This window comes from Eptatretus burgeri, chromosome 1 (genome assembly GCF_056783735.1).
Source record: "Eptatretus burgeri isolate ZD-2024b chromosome 1, Ebu_testis_v1, whole genome shotgun sequence".
Classification (NCBI taxonomy): domain Eukaryota; kingdom Metazoa; phylum Chordata; class Myxini; order Myxiniformes; family Myxinidae; genus Eptatretus; species Eptatretus burgeri.
The window spans coordinates 42,681,731-42,699,606 of record NC_140961.1 but is presented as its reverse complement, the minus strand read 5'-3'; the positions used below and the strand labels follow the sequence as shown (position 1 = coordinate 42,699,606).

The window sequence follows — 17,876 nt, the reverse complement described above, 5'->3', positions numbered from 1 at the left end:
CACGTTACGCGATCGTTGACACACGTCGACACACGTTATTTGTAAGTTACTCATAAGTCGAAACACGTCGGGATAATGTTTAGCGTCAGTGTTCCAGACTCCATGGTTTTTTTTTTTGAGGTTATTTTTTCTTCGGCATGACGGTGATGTTGACACTTCGATTTCTAGTGCGGTTATAATTTCATAAAATTATTAGGCTGCCACTCAACGATTTAAATAATAACCGCACTAGAAATCGAAGTGTCAGCATCACCGTCATGCCGAAGAAAAAAAAAAAAAAAAAAAAAAAAAACATGGAGTCTGGAACACTGACGGGTTCCTCCTGTGTGAACCCCATTTTTATATACCAATTCCCGTAAACGCTGCCAATACGCCATTATACGGTAGCTGTAAGTTAGTAACACGTTCAGCAAGTTCTGTGGTTGTCCGGAAGACGTCAAATACATCTACATACGTCAATATACATATGAGATACGTTACACATAGGTTCAAAGCACGTTACTCATAGGTAAGAAATAAGTTTCGGGTATGCTAAACATTACCTCGACGTGTTTCGACTTATGAGTAACTTACAAGTAACGTGTGTTGACGTGTGTCAACGATCGTATAACCTGCCTACAACTTATGGCCAGCGTATGCGGAACGTGTGCGTCATACGCTGGCATACGTCGAAAAGTTTTCAGCATGCTTAAAATTTGTCGACGTACTCGGCGTACTATGACGTATGCCAGCGTGCTTCAGCGTGCTCTTAATGTATACAAAACTTACCCATAACGTATTCGACGTGTGCCAGCGTATTCGGCAAATTTTTCATACATCGGCATACGCTGGCTAAAACGTCAAGGTGTGACAGCGGCTTCACACTTCGATGTCTAGTGCGGTTATGATTTGAATTGTCAAGCCGCAGCCTTTTAATAGGCTACGCCACGTGATCGTCGGCGATACGCTGCCGTGCTATGCATAAGTTAGACTATCGTTGGGCATAGGTTGTGAACGCCGACAACACGCTAAGCATTCATTGGTATAAGTTATCTATATGTTATCGAAACGTTCTGTGTATGTTACTAATACGTTATGCATACGTCCAACTCCTTATGAATACGCCCAAAACTGGAAAAAAACATCAATAGTTCAGCGTACGCCAGCGTTTTACATACATTTAGATACGTTGCCATACGCTGGCTAAAACGTCAAGGTGTGACAGTGGCTTCACACTTCGATGTCTAGTGCGGTTATGATTTGAATTGTCAAGCCGCAGCCTTTTAATAGGCTACGCCACGTGATCATCGGCGATACGCTGCCGTGCTATGCATAAGTTAGACTATCGTTGGGCATAGGTTGTGAACGCCGACAACACACTAAGCATTCATTGGTATAAGTTATCTATATGTTATCGAAACGTTCTGTGTACGTTACTAATATGTTATGCATATGTCCAACTCCTTATGAATATGCCCAAAACTGGAAAAAAAAAAACATCAATAGTTCAGTGTACGCCAGCGTTTTACATACATTTTGATACGTTGACATACGCTGGCTAAAACGTCAAGGTGTGACAGCGGCTTAATAGACGTACGTGCAGTCTGTAATCGACATTCAAACAGTACGTCATTTACAGACATATAGTCAAATGGCTTCATTGTGAAAGGTACATTCCAATAGTACGTAATTAATAGATGTACATGTGTGAAATCAGGGTGCAACTGAGATTCAAACAGGATGTTATTAACAGGCATATAGTCACATGGATTCACGATCTGTGATGGACAGATGGCTTCATGGACGGACAGTTTGTGGTTTTATTTTGAAATACGTTCAGTGCCACTCGAAAGTGTACACCCCCTTTCAAAATTTTCACCTTTTGTTGCCTTAATTAAATTTCATGATATCAGACTTTCACCACCGATACTGACACATTGGAACCCACAACTTCCAAATGAAAAACAAATTCTACAATTTCAGAAAATTAATTTAAAATACAAAACTAGAATATCTTGGTTGGATAAGTGTGCACCCCCCCCCCCCACCCCAGGTTAATACTTGGTGGAAGCACCTTTCACAGCAATTACAGCTGTGAGTCTGTTGGGATAGGTCTCCATCAACTTTGCACACCTTGATTGGGCACTATTTGCCCATTCTTCTGCACAAAACTGTTCAAGCGCAATCAAGTTGCATGAGGAACATTGATGGACAGCAATCTTCAAGTCATGTAAGGAAATCTAACACAGGTGGAGGCCATTCAGCCCATCATGCCTGTGTAAACACCATACTAATTTATCTACACAAGATCCAAGGTAGAAAATGCAAAATTATATATTTTAAATAATCAATTATTTTTTCTTTTCTTTTCTTTTTCTTCTTCCCCTCAGGAGGGGGGGCATGGGCTTGGTTAAAAACATACAACATAAACCACACAACACCCCTTGACAAGACCCCCACCAACAGCACTCTATACACATGCACACAATCACCCATCAATGCTCCACCTAAAAGTCCTGCCAACATCCCTATACCCCTCTATCTCCATAACTTCAAGGTACCCATCTCATTCTAATTTAAACATCAACTTTTTCTGCTGCCACTACCTTTCCAGGGAGACCATTCCATGCATTAACTACTCTCTGAGTAAAAGTCCCCTGCCTTCCGACCGTCATAACTCTCCGCCTCTTTACTCTCAGGCTATGGCCCCTGGTCCTATCACTGTCTACTCTGTTGAATAATTCATCTGCACTTATTTTATCCATACCTTTCATTATCAAACATCTGCATCATATCTGCTCGTAACCGCCTCCTTTCTAGTGTATAAAGTCCTTTCTCCTTCAGCCGTTCCACATAGCTGAGTCTAGCTAGGCCCGGAATCAATCTAGTCGCCCTGCATTGAACCCTCTCTCTGGCATCTATGTCCTTCCTGAGTTGTGGTGACCAGAACTGCACACAATATTCCATCTGTGGCCCTCAATAAATTCTCGTACAATGTTACCACCACCTCCTTCGATTTATAAATGATGTTGTTGTTGTTGTTGTTGTTGTTGTTGTTGTTGTTGTTCGTCTTTCGGCTGCTCCCGTTAGGGGTCGCCACAGCGGATCATCCGTTATGATCAGCATACTGATTTGGCATAGGTTTTACGCCGGATGCCCTTCCTGACGCAACCCTGGTCGCCTCTTACGACACAGGGATAAGGATTGGGTTTCGCCATGATTCCAGGCTGCCCTACACCCTCTCATAATGTGCCCAGTGCAGAGCTCCCGTCTTCAAGCGATCCTCCAACCCAAGCCTCCGAGTATCCGGATTACAGGCGCACGCCACTACGCCGGTCTTTGATTTATAAATGATCCCCCTCTGAATACAACCTAAAACCCTATTTGTTCTGCCTTTCGTTGCATGGCACTGTGCTGCCTGCTTACCTCCCATATCTATTACCACCCCCAGATCCTTCTCCTATGTGACACGCTCCAAATTTACTCCTTGCATCCTCTAATCTCTATTTTCATTAATTGTCCCCATCCCCAACACCTTACACTTGCTCAGGTTAAATTCCATCTGCCAATCTTTTGCCCAATCTATAGAAGTATCAATACTTTTCTGAATCTGATCACCCACCCCCCTGCTCCCCCTCTCCAAGCTTTGTGTCATCTGCAAATTTGGAAAGCTTCCTCTTTACCTCATTATCCAAATCGTTGATGTAAATAATGAATAGTAATAGTCCGAGTACTGATCCCTGAGGTACCCCGCTACTTACATCCTCCCAGCAAGACATCCACCCATCTCACAGCCACTCTTTGCTTCCTACCACTGAGCCAGTTTGCAATCCAATTAGCTACCTGACCAGCCACTCCACAAGCCCTTACTTTGGCTAACAACCTCCAATGTGGTATGTTATCAAATGCCTACTTAAAGGTATCCCATGTCCAGTGCCTTTCCATCATCCACCCAATCAGACACTGCTTTTTAGAACTATAAAAGATTTGTTTAACAGGAACTACCTTTGGGAAACCCATGATGACCACCATTAATTAGTTTGTATTTGTTGAAATGGTTCCTCATCTGGTCCTTAATTAATGTCCCCAACACTTTCCCCACAACTGGTCAAACTAACAGGTCTATAGTTTCCCAATTCTTCTCTGGATCCTTTCTTAAATAATGGTGTTACATTTGCTGCTCTCCAATCCTCCGTACCTGTCCTGACTCCAGTGAACGATTGAAAATATCCGTTAACATCTCGCTTACCTGCTCAGCCACTTCCCTCAATACTCTCAGGTGCATACCATCTGGACCCGGAGCCTTATTTACTCTTAGATTTCCTCACTGTTCTTTTACTTCCTCCACTCCAACATGAATCTTCTGCAAAAGCCCTTTCTCACCACCTTGATAGATACTCTCAGCTAATGGCAATTTTCCTGACTGTTATAGTGTAAAAGTTGAAGCAAAATACCTGTTTAATAAGCCTGCCATCTCACTTTCATCGCAAACCACTCTCCCGATGCTATTCCTCAATGGGCCCACACTGGTACTGGCCTGTTCTTTTCCCCTGATATAATTAAAGAAAGCCTTGCTATCATGTTTAATATTCTTAGCCATGTCCTTCTCATACTCTCTTTTCGCTTGCCAAGTTATTTTCCTCACTTGCCTCTGTTTACTCCGATAGTGATATAAATCTAACTCCAGTCCTGTTATTTTAAACTGAATAAATGCTTTCTGCTTCTCCTTAATAGCATTACTTATCTCAGTGCTCAACCACCCTGGCCTCTTTCTTCTTCTCGTTTTATACATCATTGGAATGTACTTACTCTGCACTCTACACATTTGCCACATCATGCCACATATTTTCCATTAGATTTAAGTCAGGGCTCTGACTGGGCCACTCAAGGACATTTATATTTGTGTTCCTTAGCCACTCCAGTGTAACTTTGGCTGTGTGCTTTGGGACGTTGGCATGCTGAAAGGTGAACTTGGGTCGAAATTTCAGCTTTCTTGCAGAAGTCAGCAAGTTTTCCTCCTGGATCTTTCTGTGTTTTGCTCCATCTATTTTCCCATCTGTCTTGACAAGTACCCCAGTCCCTGCTGATGAGAAACATCCCCATAACATGATGCTGCCATCACCATGCTTCACAGTAGGGATGGTGTTCTTTGGGTGATGTGCAATGTTGTGTTTGCACCAAATGTAACGTTTTGCATTTTGGCCAACACGTTCAACCTTGGTTTCATCACACCACAAAACTTTTTGCCACATGGCTTCAGAATCTTCGGGGTGTTTTTTTGCATACCTCAAACGGGACTCAAGGTGGGCTTTTTTGAGTAAAGGCTTCCTTCTTGCCACCATACCGTACAGGCCAGACTTGTGGAGTGTTTCAGATATTGTTGTCATGTGCACACAATGACCATTCTTTGCCATAAAGGCATGTTGTTCTTTCAAGGTTGTTGTTCTGAGGGCTCTCTTCACAATCGTCGCTGAGCCCTGGACAGCTTCCAACTGTAGTTCATTTGTAATAATATTCCCAGGGATGGTTTTTAATATCTCTGAGGTTCTTTGTCATCATTCCCAGAGCTCCACCTATCATTGGTACAACTTTAGCATTGCTCAGCTTCCAGGATCTTTTCACTTCATTCTCGAGATTTTGATACTTAGTTATTTTCTTGATTTCTGCATTATTTAGTCCAAAATCACTGGTATTAATAATTCACTTTGCAATGCCTTCTTCTCTATTTTTTGTGTCTAAGTATGATATCTCGTCACAACGCTTTATTTTCAATGTTCACACTCGATGGGATCATTAGGTCGTACGTGAGCAGTACATCCATGTTTTCAGTCCATGCTCCTGGTTCATGTTCCCACAATTTTTTTGGAACTGGGATATCAAAGTTTTTGCAGATGTGCCGGCGGTTAACTTTACAAACTCTGTTGTGTTCTGTTTACAGCTGTTCTGACATGAGTTTGTTTTTATTTAATTCGTGTTTGGTCATTAAGCATAACAAATTTGCTAATGCCACCTCCACCCCTCATATCTCTCTCTCTCTCTCTCTCTCTCTCTCTCTCTCTCTCTCTCTCTCTCTCTCTCTCTCTCTCTCTCTCTCTCTCTCTCTCTCTCTCTCTCTCTCTCTCTCTCTGGGTGACCCTCCTCACTCCCCCTTCCGAATAAAATGCAGCCCTCTCCTCTCCTCCCACGGCTCTGTCTCTGTCTCTGTGTCTGTGTCTCTCTCTGTCTCTCTCTCACCCCTCCCCCTCTCTCTCTCTCACCCCTCTCTCGCACCCCTCCCTCCCACAGTGTATAGCAACTTTTTGTGAGGCATCACTCTCCCTAGATCGACCCCCCTTCCTCACTCTTCTCCCCTTCCTAGCTCTGCCTTCTTCACCCACTCCTTGCTTCCCCTCCCTTCCCCTCCCTCCCTTCCCTCCATCCTCTCTCCCTCCTCTCCCCCTCTCTCTTTCTCCACCCCTCCCCTTCACACCCACATCAGCAAAACGATGGGTTGTCTTTGCTAGTGTTTAATAAAGTGCCTTTATTACTGCCTCAGAGATTTCTAATTCCATGATAGTGAGTACACAGGGTGACTGTCACAGTACGAGTCTAATCCATCAAGGGAAACCAATGTTGTAATCTCTTTTAAAATGGTATGTACTGTTTGAACCTATCTGAACATACTATTTGAATGCACCCCATTTCGCTGAATCCTGTACCAATTCCGGCAGAGAGGACGTCCAGTTTTCCATCCATCCGAAGGATGGCAAATGCTGATGAATCGGCCTGAGTATGAAACTATAGGAGGTTACCCCCCCTCCCCCCAAGCACCTCCTCTTCCCTGCCTCTTCCCTCCTTCATGTCCTCGTCTTGCTTAGTCAAGGCAAATAAACAAACTGATCGACATGTAATTCACATACTATGTGAAGTAAATAAACATTAGAGGTGATGAAAATCAGCTTGGTGGAGTGAAATGCCTGCATACATGAAAATGCCTGTCTGTCTGTGATGCCTGTGAAATGCCTGTGAAATGCCTGAGATTTTCTTTTTTAACTTCTTTTTTTATAAAGAGACAGAGAGAGCCAGACACAGCAACAGAGGTGTGGGAGGATAGGAGAGATATATCCCACTCCCGCCTCTCCTGTCTCATTCCCCGCTTAAGGCCCGGTCACACCTTGACGTTTTAGCCAACGTAAGCCGATTTTTGAATTTTTTTTCTAAAACGCTGGCACACGTTGAATACGTTATGGGTAAGTTTTGATAACATTGAGAGCACGCTGAAAAACACTGCCATACGTTGTTGTACGCTGGCTTTAAACGTTGTACTTTTTGGTTGTCCTCAATTTTTTTCATGCTTGAAATTTCACGACGTATGCCGGCGTATGACTCACACGTTCCGCTACGCTGGCCACAAGTTGTATGCACAGTCTGCGATCGTTGACAGACGTCAACACATGCTACTTGTAAGTTAATCATAAGTTGAGACACGCCGAGGTAATGTTTAGCGTTCCCGAAACTTATTTCTAACCTATGATTAACGTGTTGTTGGCACGTTACGCGATCGTTGCCACACATCGACAGACGTTACTTTTAAGTTACTCATAGGCTGAAAGACGTCGGTATAATGGATCGTCCTTGCGTCAGCGTCCACGGCCATGGCCAGGACACTTATTGGCAGCATTCTTCAAACTTTTCTTCGGCATGACGAGGATGTTCACACTTTGATGTCTAGCTTTGCTATGATTCCAATTGTCCATCGGCAGCGTCTATTTAAAATAGTCGAGTTTGAGCGTTTTAACACGTTCAGAAGAAACGCTTCAAATTTCCAAACCCCAGCGTCAAAAAACAAAGGCGAGTGACAGCAATTTAAATCGTTCATTGTAAACAATGAAAATAGCTGAGTGGTACCGTTTAAAAGTCGTTGAGTGTAAAAAAAAAAAATCCAATTGTTGAGCGCAAGCGTCTACTTTCAATAGTGGAGATGCAGCCATTTAAATCGTTGAGTGGCAGCCTATGAATAGCAAACCCTACATCACCGGCAAAGAAAAACTGCCGCACGATATGGATAAGTTAGGCTATCGTTGGGCATAGTTTGTGAACGCCGGCTTCACGATAATTATTCGTTGGTACAGTATATCGTATCTATAAGTAATCAAAGCGCTCTATGCACATTATTAGTTCATTGTGCATTTGTCCAACCCGTTATGAATAGACCTAAATCGTAAAAACAAGCTATAGCTCATTGTTGAAAAAGCCCCATAAAAAATTAGCTGCGAAGAACTTCGAACAATGGTGAAAAGATGTCTCCTACCCATGGACACGCGGACGCAAGGACGATCCATCATAACCCACACCCTCCCCCTCACACTCACCTCCTACTGCCAACATGAACAAACTACTACTAATACTAATACTAATACTGATACTGATACTGTTACTGCTGACATGGACATCGAATCAAAAAGGACTCGAAAACACTGTTGGGTTCCCCTTTTATGAGCAGCATTTTTATATACCAATTCCCAAAACAGCTGGGAACACGTCTTTACATGGCAGTTGTAAGCTAGAAACACGTTCATTTTTTTTTTTGTCGACCGGAAGACGTCATTGGAATACGTCTACATACGTCGATGTGTGTTGGGACTACGTAAATAATTGGTTCAAAGCACGTCAAACATAAGTTAGAAATAAGTTTTGCGTAAAAAAGACATTACCGCGACGTGTTTCGACTTATGAGTAGCTTATAAGTAGCCTTTGTGGATGTGTGTAAGCGTCCACATATCGTGTGTAAAACTTATCCCCATCGCATGCGGAACGTGTGTCATACGCCGAGTACGTCGTAAAATTTTGAACATGTTTAAAATTTCTTGACGTACTCTACTTACTACGACGTATGATAGCGTACTTTAGCGTTCTACTCACGTATACCAAACTTACTCATACCATATTTGAGGTGCCCCAACGTTTTAGACACATTTTTCTTAGGTCGGCATACGCTGGCAAGATCGCCAAGGTGTGACCGCGATGTTATCACTTCCATTTCTACGGCAGTTATGATTCGAATCGTTGTACGTCAGCCTTTTAATAGGCTACGTCACGACATCGTCGGCGATGCGTGCAACGCTCTATGCCTAAGTTAGACTATCGTTGGGCATCGGTTGTGTAGGCCGACAACAGGTTCAGCATTCGTTGGTATAAGTTATCTATAACACAAAGAATCGTTCTGTGTCCGTTACCAATGCGTAATACATAAGACCAAGTCGCTATGAATACGTCCGAATCTTTAAAAAAAAACATCAAAAGTTCAACGTAAGCCAGCGTTTTACATACATTTTAATACGTTGCCATCGCTGGCTAAAACGTCAAGGTGTGACCGGGCCTTTACTGTGCATTGTGTGTTAGCTTTCATACGAGCCTCGACAAGGTATACAAAAAAAAAGTTCTTCTGCACACGTATGTACACTTTAATATACAGCCTGTGAAAATTCCTTTTGTGGGAGGAGGGAGGGGAAGGGGTGAGGTAGTAGGGGAAAGGGTGGTTGTGAGGAGAGACACTGCTTTGCCCAGAAACTTTAGGAGTATATATTTATATAATTTACCAAGGCTCTTCTGTATAAACAGTTGCATAGGCTCTGCCGATTAAGTATGAGCTTAGCAGAGCTACAGCCCTTAACATCTCCATAGAATTATACTGCAGCCAATACTGGGAAGATAATTTAATTCTCAATTTTTTTCTCAATCCCAGAACTGTCTTGTGTACCACAGACAGGTTAACATATGGCATGTGGCAGACATTTCCTGTTGATAAGGATGCATTTAGCAAGAGCTGGTGTGGTACTTGCTTCCACGTACCCACTACAGTAATGGGGTCTGATCTTGACTTGACGTTTTGTAGCATTTGACCAGTTCACTATCGGGGGAGGGCGGGGTGCTTCTTCTCCTTGCTAATTGGGTTCTAATCCTATTGAGGAGTGGTCCAACTGTATAACCATGTACTCTGTCCCTTCAGGTTTAGGATGTGTGTGTTTTTGTTGGCAATGTACTTCAGCCTTCGGACTGCGGTGCATGGGGATACTCATGCGACATTCTTGGTGGACTGTGTACCTTGGCCATGGGGTCAAGGTGCATGTCTAGTCCCAAGCTGTTTCAATGTTTCAATGTTTTTACCTTTTTTTTCTATAAAAAAGGGCACAGCCATAAGACATGGGGACCTACTCCTATTGAGGAGTGGTCCAATTGTATGACCATGCAATCGGACCATTCGGGTTAGGATGTGTGTGTGTGTTTGATTTACCATGCACTTCAGCCTTTGGGTTGAGGTGCATGTGTATGCTAACAAGACAGTTTTGTAGGACTGTGTACTTAGGTCACGGGGTTAAAGTACACGTCCCAAATTTTGTTGAAATGTTTGATTTTTTTTTCCTTTTTATGTAAAAAGGCCACCCTCATAAGACAAGGACCAGACAAGCTCAAAACATGTGTCCATAGATGTTCCCTCTCTGGGGTGGACTTGTCTACAAAACTGAATTCTCTTCCCAATATTGGCTGCAGTACATCCCACTGAGAAGCAGGGGGCTGTAGCTCTGCTAAAGTCATGCCTTATAGGCAGAACCTATGCAACTGTTTATCCAGAAGAGTGTTTTTTATTTAAATTATTCTTGGCTGCCCTAAGAACCGTTTTGTGTACCACAGACAGGTTAATTTGTGGAACCATTTCCTGTTGGTCAGGATGCATGCAGCAATAGTTGGTGTGGCACTTCCACAAAGTGAAATGTTTTCTGGGACACACTATATACACACAGGTATCAACATGCATGTGCGCCACTGACCTCAACCCAGAACTCGGCATAAATATCGTTTGCGATCTTCCGGGTCACAGGCCACAGCTTTGTCACTGAGCAAAGGTCACAGGCCGTCATCATGAGACCAAAAACTCGCTCCCTGTGCAAGCATCAAGGTTGGAATTAATAGATGTCACCAGGCCCGGCAGCAATGTAGCCTGACATTTAGGAATCAACTCAAATAAACGGCATTTAACTCATCAGAGGAATTCCTTTCATTAAGGAAACAATTATTCAAATCAATATTGTTAACAAAATAAGCTGATAGGTAAATATGGATTAGTATCACAATCCCATGATCAGGTTCATAATCATCGTTATGACATCAGAATGACATGACATAATCACTTCTCCGTTTTGTTTTTGGGGTTTTTGTCCAGCTTAAGTGACCCAATTTTGTTTCAGCATTTTAAATAGACAATGCTTCCTCGGAGCCAGCTACATATCAAGTGATTAGAAGAAAAGGATACGATGGAGAGAAGAAGAGGCAGAAGGAAAATTCATGGAAGAAAGGTGAAAGGGTTTGGGAGAAGAATCAAGAATGTGGGGAATTAAAAATTTCAGCCATTTTTAAAAATATATAATTTGTCGATAACTTTTACAGCAAAAGAACAATATCCAGTAGGCTGTGATAAATGGCCTCACCGGTGTGCTTGATTTTCCACATCGAGAGATCCATTTTTCACCATTGTGTCTAACTGCTTTTGGTTCCCAAAATACAGCGCCAGATCCGTGGCTATGATTGCTTTCCTTATGATTTCCAACACCTGCTCATAATCCGATGAACTCATCATCCCAAAGATGTTGTGTCCTTCAAGCTGTGGGAAGATAAGTGAAAACCTCTGAGCAATCCAGACCTTTCAGGTTTAATCTACCCGTATTTTCCTCCACTTCAAACTTTCCTGGCCATTAGTGCCACTTTTTTTGCTACAATGAATATCTTTATATTTATCTTTTCATTTACGTTTTGTATCCCACCGATAGACCTGATCTGCATCCGGACCATTCGTCCTTGTCACACACCAAAATATAATTGCTCGTTGTTGTCACCTACCCAACACATCCACCAAGTTTAGCCGTAATCTGTCGACAACTACTTGAAATATCGTGCTACATGTCGTTTTTGGCCCTATCACTCAATAGTGAATAATCACATATGAAATTCTAGTATCTGGACCCAGATCTTCTCGAAAATTGAATCAATTCGTCCTTGTCACACACGCAAAATGTCCACCAATTCTTGTCTTAATCCGTCTACAACTTTTTGAGACATCCTACCATACAGGGTTGAAAACATAACTTCCGTTCACTTTCGGTGAAGGTGATAAAAGAATCAATTTGCCATCTCTTGTACTGCTGTGAAAATCTAATTCCGGTGATGTCACATGCACACAAACTCAAGGGAGACTAATCAAATGTTATCAAAACATCTCGTTTGTTATTTAGGTATATGCAAGTCATTATTAGGATTCTCGGTTTCCTGACCAGTGAGGATCATGGCGTTGCTAGCTTTTTAGAAGGGGTGTTTCACTCAAAATTGACACTCTAGTTTGAGCTCTCACTATTGTCGAAAAGATGGCCGGACTGACCGCGTATCGGACGATGCGCAGAGCACAATGTGTAGGTCGTGATAACAGAATTTGCCGGAGTATTTTCCTGTTTATCATTATCAAAGTTCTCAAATGTTACTTTATCCTTTCACAACACTGACAAAGATTTTTCTGAAAAGTCATGAGAAAAATGAGGTTTTGATTGACCAGACTCTGGAGCCGCACATAAGTCTTTAAAGAGTCACAGGTTGCCGACCCCAGGGTTAGGGAAACTTACAATGGTGGTCACAGCAATATTGTCAGAAAATGGATGCCCCGACAATGTTTGTGAAAATTGCTTCTTGTGGTGCAGGTGTAGATGAGATATCAGATGTGTGACTGGCTAAATACCTGCAGGATGGCCACAGTCTGGGCAAAGTGGTGTTGCTCCATCGTTGAGGTGGAGTACAATGCAGAGAGTGGAGTGTCAAATTTCTGGAAGTAACTGTTCGTGTATCCCCGATGATCGAGGTCATGACACAGGCATGCAAAAAGGAGGCCCTTACGCTGTAAGGGCATCGATCATGTAGAGCTTCAGTCGAAGAAAAAAACTTTGTGGTTCTTCAAAAGTTTAATATATATATATATATATATATATATATATATATATATATATATATATATATATATATATATATATATATATATATATATATAACAGCCATTGAATCCACACATTCTTCAGCACTATAGACCCGTTTTGTGGTGACCTTAATGTCCAAAGTTCTGGAGCATATAGGTGAATAACAAAATCATGTTTAAGGTAGTTTTGAAAGTGTACATAGCATCAAAAAGTATTCAGTTCTATTTATCTGATAATATTGCTGACAGGATAGCTGAGAGGTATACATATTCACCTCCAAGCTCTCCATAGCCTGGGTTCGAATCTCAGGCCAGCTATTAACTGCCATCCTGGGGTTTCACTTACAGGGTGAGGCACCAATGTGTGTGTCATCCCTTGGATGGATGTCCAACTGAGTAATCCATCTGCGAGCATGAGTTACTGGATGTTAAATATCCCACAGTGTCCTTCGCGAAGAGTAGGCGAGCTATCACCAGCACCCTGAACAAATTCCAAATTATTGCACTCAGTCCAGTATCCTGTGTCATAATGGCATCCTGTCCAGGATTGTAACCTTTGCCAAGAAACTGCTTTGGCATAATCAATGCTCTGTATCAAGTAGTGTGTGTCTGTCTGTCAGTGTGTATATGAGTGTATATGTCAGTGAGTATATGTCAGTGTCTCTCAGATATGAGTGTGTGCACGTGTGTGTATATGTGTCGTTGATTGTTATCTCCATAATTCGGTTTTCAGAAGGTGGAATGGAGCCCTCCCAGGACTCCAAGTATCCACCATCTTTTCCGTGAAGGATCATGATTCATGGTCTAAGTTGTGAAGTTGTGTTGTTCTCAGAGTTTTGTTCCGAGGGCTCTTTTCAGGATCGTCACTGAGCCCCGGACAGCCTTGAACTGTAGTTCGTTTGTGGTAATGTTCCCAAGGATGGTTTGTTGGATCTTTGTGAGATTCTTCTTTATCGTACCCATTACTCCATTCATCACTGGTACAATATGGTGCTCTTCAGCTCTTCATTTCATTCTTGAGGTCTTGATATTTGGTCACTTGCTTGATATCTGCATTATTGAGACAAAAGTCACTGGGTACTGAAACCTCAATGATCAATGCCTTATATTCTTTTTTTTATATCTGAGTACTATGTCTGGTCGCAGTGCTTTGTTTTCTATGTTCACACTGGATGGGATCATCAGGTCATATGGGAACATTATTTTTACTTGTTTTCACTGATTGCTTATAGTTCATGTTTCCATGAGTTTTGTGAAACGAGGATATTGAAATTTCTGGAGATGTGTTCATGGATTACTCTACATACCTTGTTGTGCCTTTGTGTGTCCAGATGTTTTGATATGAGTGTGTTTTTTACATCCTGATAGGAGGTGGCTTGTGCTTTCTGTTTCAACCTCGTCCAACCTACACTTGTCCAATTGGCTCAGTCCTGCCATTTTTCTCAAGCTATTCATGTTTGTCCTTGGTCTTGGGCATTTATAATGATTCGTTCTCTGTCCCAATTGAGCTAACCTCCTCGTAGCCATTCCAGTGATCCTTCTTTGTCTCTCCCCAATCTGTCCAACTCATTTTTATATTTCCCTGCTCTTTTGTCTTTCTCCCAGTTTTCACTTTATATCTGTTGGCATCTCGTCTTGTACTTTCTTTTGTCTGTTTTATAATCGTTGGGGCTGTATTTGTTGCTGTTTCGGTTTGGTGCATGACATCTTCTATTCACACATTTTCTGGCTTCTTCTGTTCATGCTTGCATACAAATTGTATTCGGTAGTCTGTTGAACTTTTCACATACTCTGCTAATCCTACAATCAGCGTTCTGTGCACTTCATTGAGTTCCATTAGGCTGACACCTCCTTCTTTCCTCGGCAGGCTCGGGGATGCACTGATTTTTGTAGAATATTTTGTGGATAGTGAGGAGTTTCCTTGTTCTGATATCTAGTTTTCTGATTTCCGCTTGTGGCCAGTTTACTATTCCACAGCTGTATTAGAACACTGGTACTGCTAGTTGGTTTATGGCTTTGAATTTGTTCCTTGGGGAGAGGTTTTTTCAGGATCAGCCTTGTGCTACACAGGCGTTCTTTGGTAATTGTTTTGCACATTTTATAGGACATATTTGGTGGCCCTCTTCGACTTCAAGGTATTTGTAAGATGCTTCGTTGTCTAGCTCCCATATTGCTGTATCCAGGTCGATTTTTATGTTGTCCGTTTTTGATGGTCTACCTTGTACGAATGTGCACTTCACACACTTATTGAGGCCAAATTCCATTTGATGTCATCAGAGTACCGTTTAACAATTTCAGTTATTCTGTCAATGTTTCATCGATAGGTGCAGAGAGTTTTAAATCATCCATGTACAGTAGATGTGTCACCTTTCTTGTTTTTTTGGACGTCCCTTTATTGATTGTTAGGGCGTATATGTGCCCTTGCTGATTAATGAGGTTACTTCGTGGATCCAGAGCCAGGCAAAGCAGGAGGTGGGGGGGAATGACTGCCTCCTTGAAAGATCCCACGTCGTATCTTCACTCCTGGTATTTTGATCTTTCCTTCCGTGTGCTGCAGGATTAGTGTGGTATTCCATAGATCCATTGTTGTCTCAATCAGATTGGTTATTTGGGGATTTATCTTGTACATTTGCATACACTTTGTCATCCGTGAATGTGGGACACTATCAAAAGCGTTTTTATAGTCTATCTAAGCTGTGGACAATTTGGTTCTTCTAGTATTGTAGTTTTTGAGTATGGCCTTGTTTAGTAGCAAGTGGTCTATTGTTTTGCAACATCCTCTTTCGCATCCTTTCTGTTTTGTCTCTTGGCCTCCTTTTGTGTTCAGTGGTGGTACATTGTTTCTGTGATGATTCCTGTTAAAACTTTGAACGTTGTTGGTTTTTCAGGTTATTGGCCAGTATTTGTGAGGTAGTTGGGTTTCTTCAGATTTTGGGATGAGGGAGGTGTTACCTTCTGTGAGCCATTCATCCATTTCCTGATCCCCTTGGATAAGTTAATTGAATGATTAAGCACAGTGAACTTGGAAAGCATCAAATTGCTTTAGCCAGAAGTTTGGGATCCCATCTGAGCCAGGGCATTTGAAGTTCGCCATCTTTGCACATTGTCGTCTTATCTTTACTGCATCAATTATTACCGGGGGCATTTCCTCGAGATGTTGCTGCTTCTCCTCCAAGTTTAAGATCCATTCCGCCTTCATATTGTGTTCTTTTCGATCTTCATACATTCCTTTCCAGACTTGTTCCAGTTTATCTTTTTCAGGAGGGGATGACACATTCTGTTTACCTTTCCCTCGTTCACGGTAGAATCTTTTCGGGTCGTTTTCAAACATGTGGCCTTGTTTTCTCCTGTTGTTAGCCTCCTCATAGTTTTTTTTTTACCTGCTATCATTTCTACTTTCAGTTTGTTTTTAGCAACCATTACCTCTAACTCTTTGTCTTCAATTGTATATTTGTTTTTATATTTTTTTGGATCCTCCTCTTTAGATTTGGGCTTTGATTTACTCTTTTGAATCGCTGAATCTGCCCTGTCTCCTTTCTGGGCATCTCCCTCTGTCTCTTGAGTCTTTGCTTCCATGGTGGTGCTTGGGATTTATTTGTGGAACCTGTTCTATTCTTGTGGTGTTTTATTGTTACTTTAATCTGAATTAGTTGTGCTGCTGAAAAATTTACGATATTTATTTCTTGCAGAGGGACTGATTTTGGTAATATGTTTTTTAAAGATTTGTTTGTTTTGCCGTTTCGTATTTTTGTGCATTTATTATTATGTCGTCAAATTAGTTGTGGTCTTTCTTCAGTTAATGTCATTCTCACCTCTTTCTTATTAGCCATTTCCTTTTCCAGATAACGTCGTTGTTCATCATCATCTTCCTTTCTGCCCATTATCATTTTTTTTTGTACACAATGTTGAGGCTCGTATGAGAGCTAACACACAGAACGTACAACAAGGGAAGCAGGAGACAAGAGGGGCAGGAGAGGGGCAAAACAGGGAACAGAGACATGAGATCTGTGGAAGGGAGAGGGATAGGGCAGGGTACACAGGGTAAACAAGATGGATACTACAGGGACTTTCAAAAAGGAAAGCAGTGAATTTGAAGGAGGTGGGTTTGGGGTGGATTAACGGGGGTAGAAAAGATCGTGGTTTTGGATGGGGCAGGATAAGAGATGGTGGTTAACAGCTGTTTTGAAAACCTGGAGGGAAGGGTGGGATTGAAGAGAGTGTGGGAGTTTGTTTCAAAGGTGGGGGGAAAAAGAGGAATGAAAGAGTGAAGGTGAGCAGTGATTCTTGATTTTGGTAGTTTTACCAGAAGAGGGTTGCTGGCGGATCTTGAGCACCCTGCAGAAATATGGGGGGGGGAGACATATCGCAGACAGAGCAGGAAAGGAGATGGTAGAAGACAGAAAGACCACCGACCTGCCTGCGGTGAAAGAGTGAGAGACCCAAAGACTCAGCTTCATCGCAGGAGATACCAATGATCCAAAGTGGCTTGATTTCCAAAGCATGAAGCAGAGAAATGTGAAAGGCAGGAGCACCAGCCCAGAGGGGAGAGCAGTACTCCATCAGGCTACAGTTGAAAGCTATATACATGGTCAGGACCTCACGTGTGCCAAGAAAGGACTTTGCATGGTGGAGGATGCCCAGTCGGCGACTGTCTTTCGAGGCCAGCTTGGAAATGTGGCTTTCCCAGGAAATATCATGGCAGATACTGAGACCCAGAAGCTTGAATGAAAGGACTTCTTCAAGAGGATTGTTGAGAAAGTAGATGGGGGGGGGGGGTCCAGGCAGTCCTTTCAGAGAGACATAGTGAGAGTGTGACATTTGTTAGGATTGAAAGACACGTTCCATGTGTTGGACCAGCTTATAATTTTATCCAGATCTACAGAGTGAAGAGGCTGCTGCTTGCCGA

The 17,876-nt window shown here is 42.3% G+C and overlaps 1 protein-coding gene across 8 annotated transcripts in view; it reads right to left on the bottom strand.

Moving 5' to 3' along the window:
- The window catches only part of PDE10A (phosphodiesterase 10A), a 160,815-nt gene that overhangs the window by 29,731 nt on the left and 113,208 nt on the right, over nt 1–17,876 (bottom strand). For all 8 annotated transcript variants that reach the window (XM_085881256.1, XM_085881266.1, XM_085881248.1 and 5 more), the window contains 3 exons: nt 12,740–12,895; nt 11,445–11,617; nt 10,788–10,899 (listed from right to left, as the gene is read on the bottom strand). In XM_085881256.1, coding sequence (XP_085737382.1) covers nt 10,788–10,899; nt 11,445–11,617; nt 12,740–12,895 — 441 coding nt within the window. The remainder of the gene's footprint in view (nt 1–10,787; nt 10,900–11,444; nt 11,618–12,739; nt 12,896–17,876) is intronic.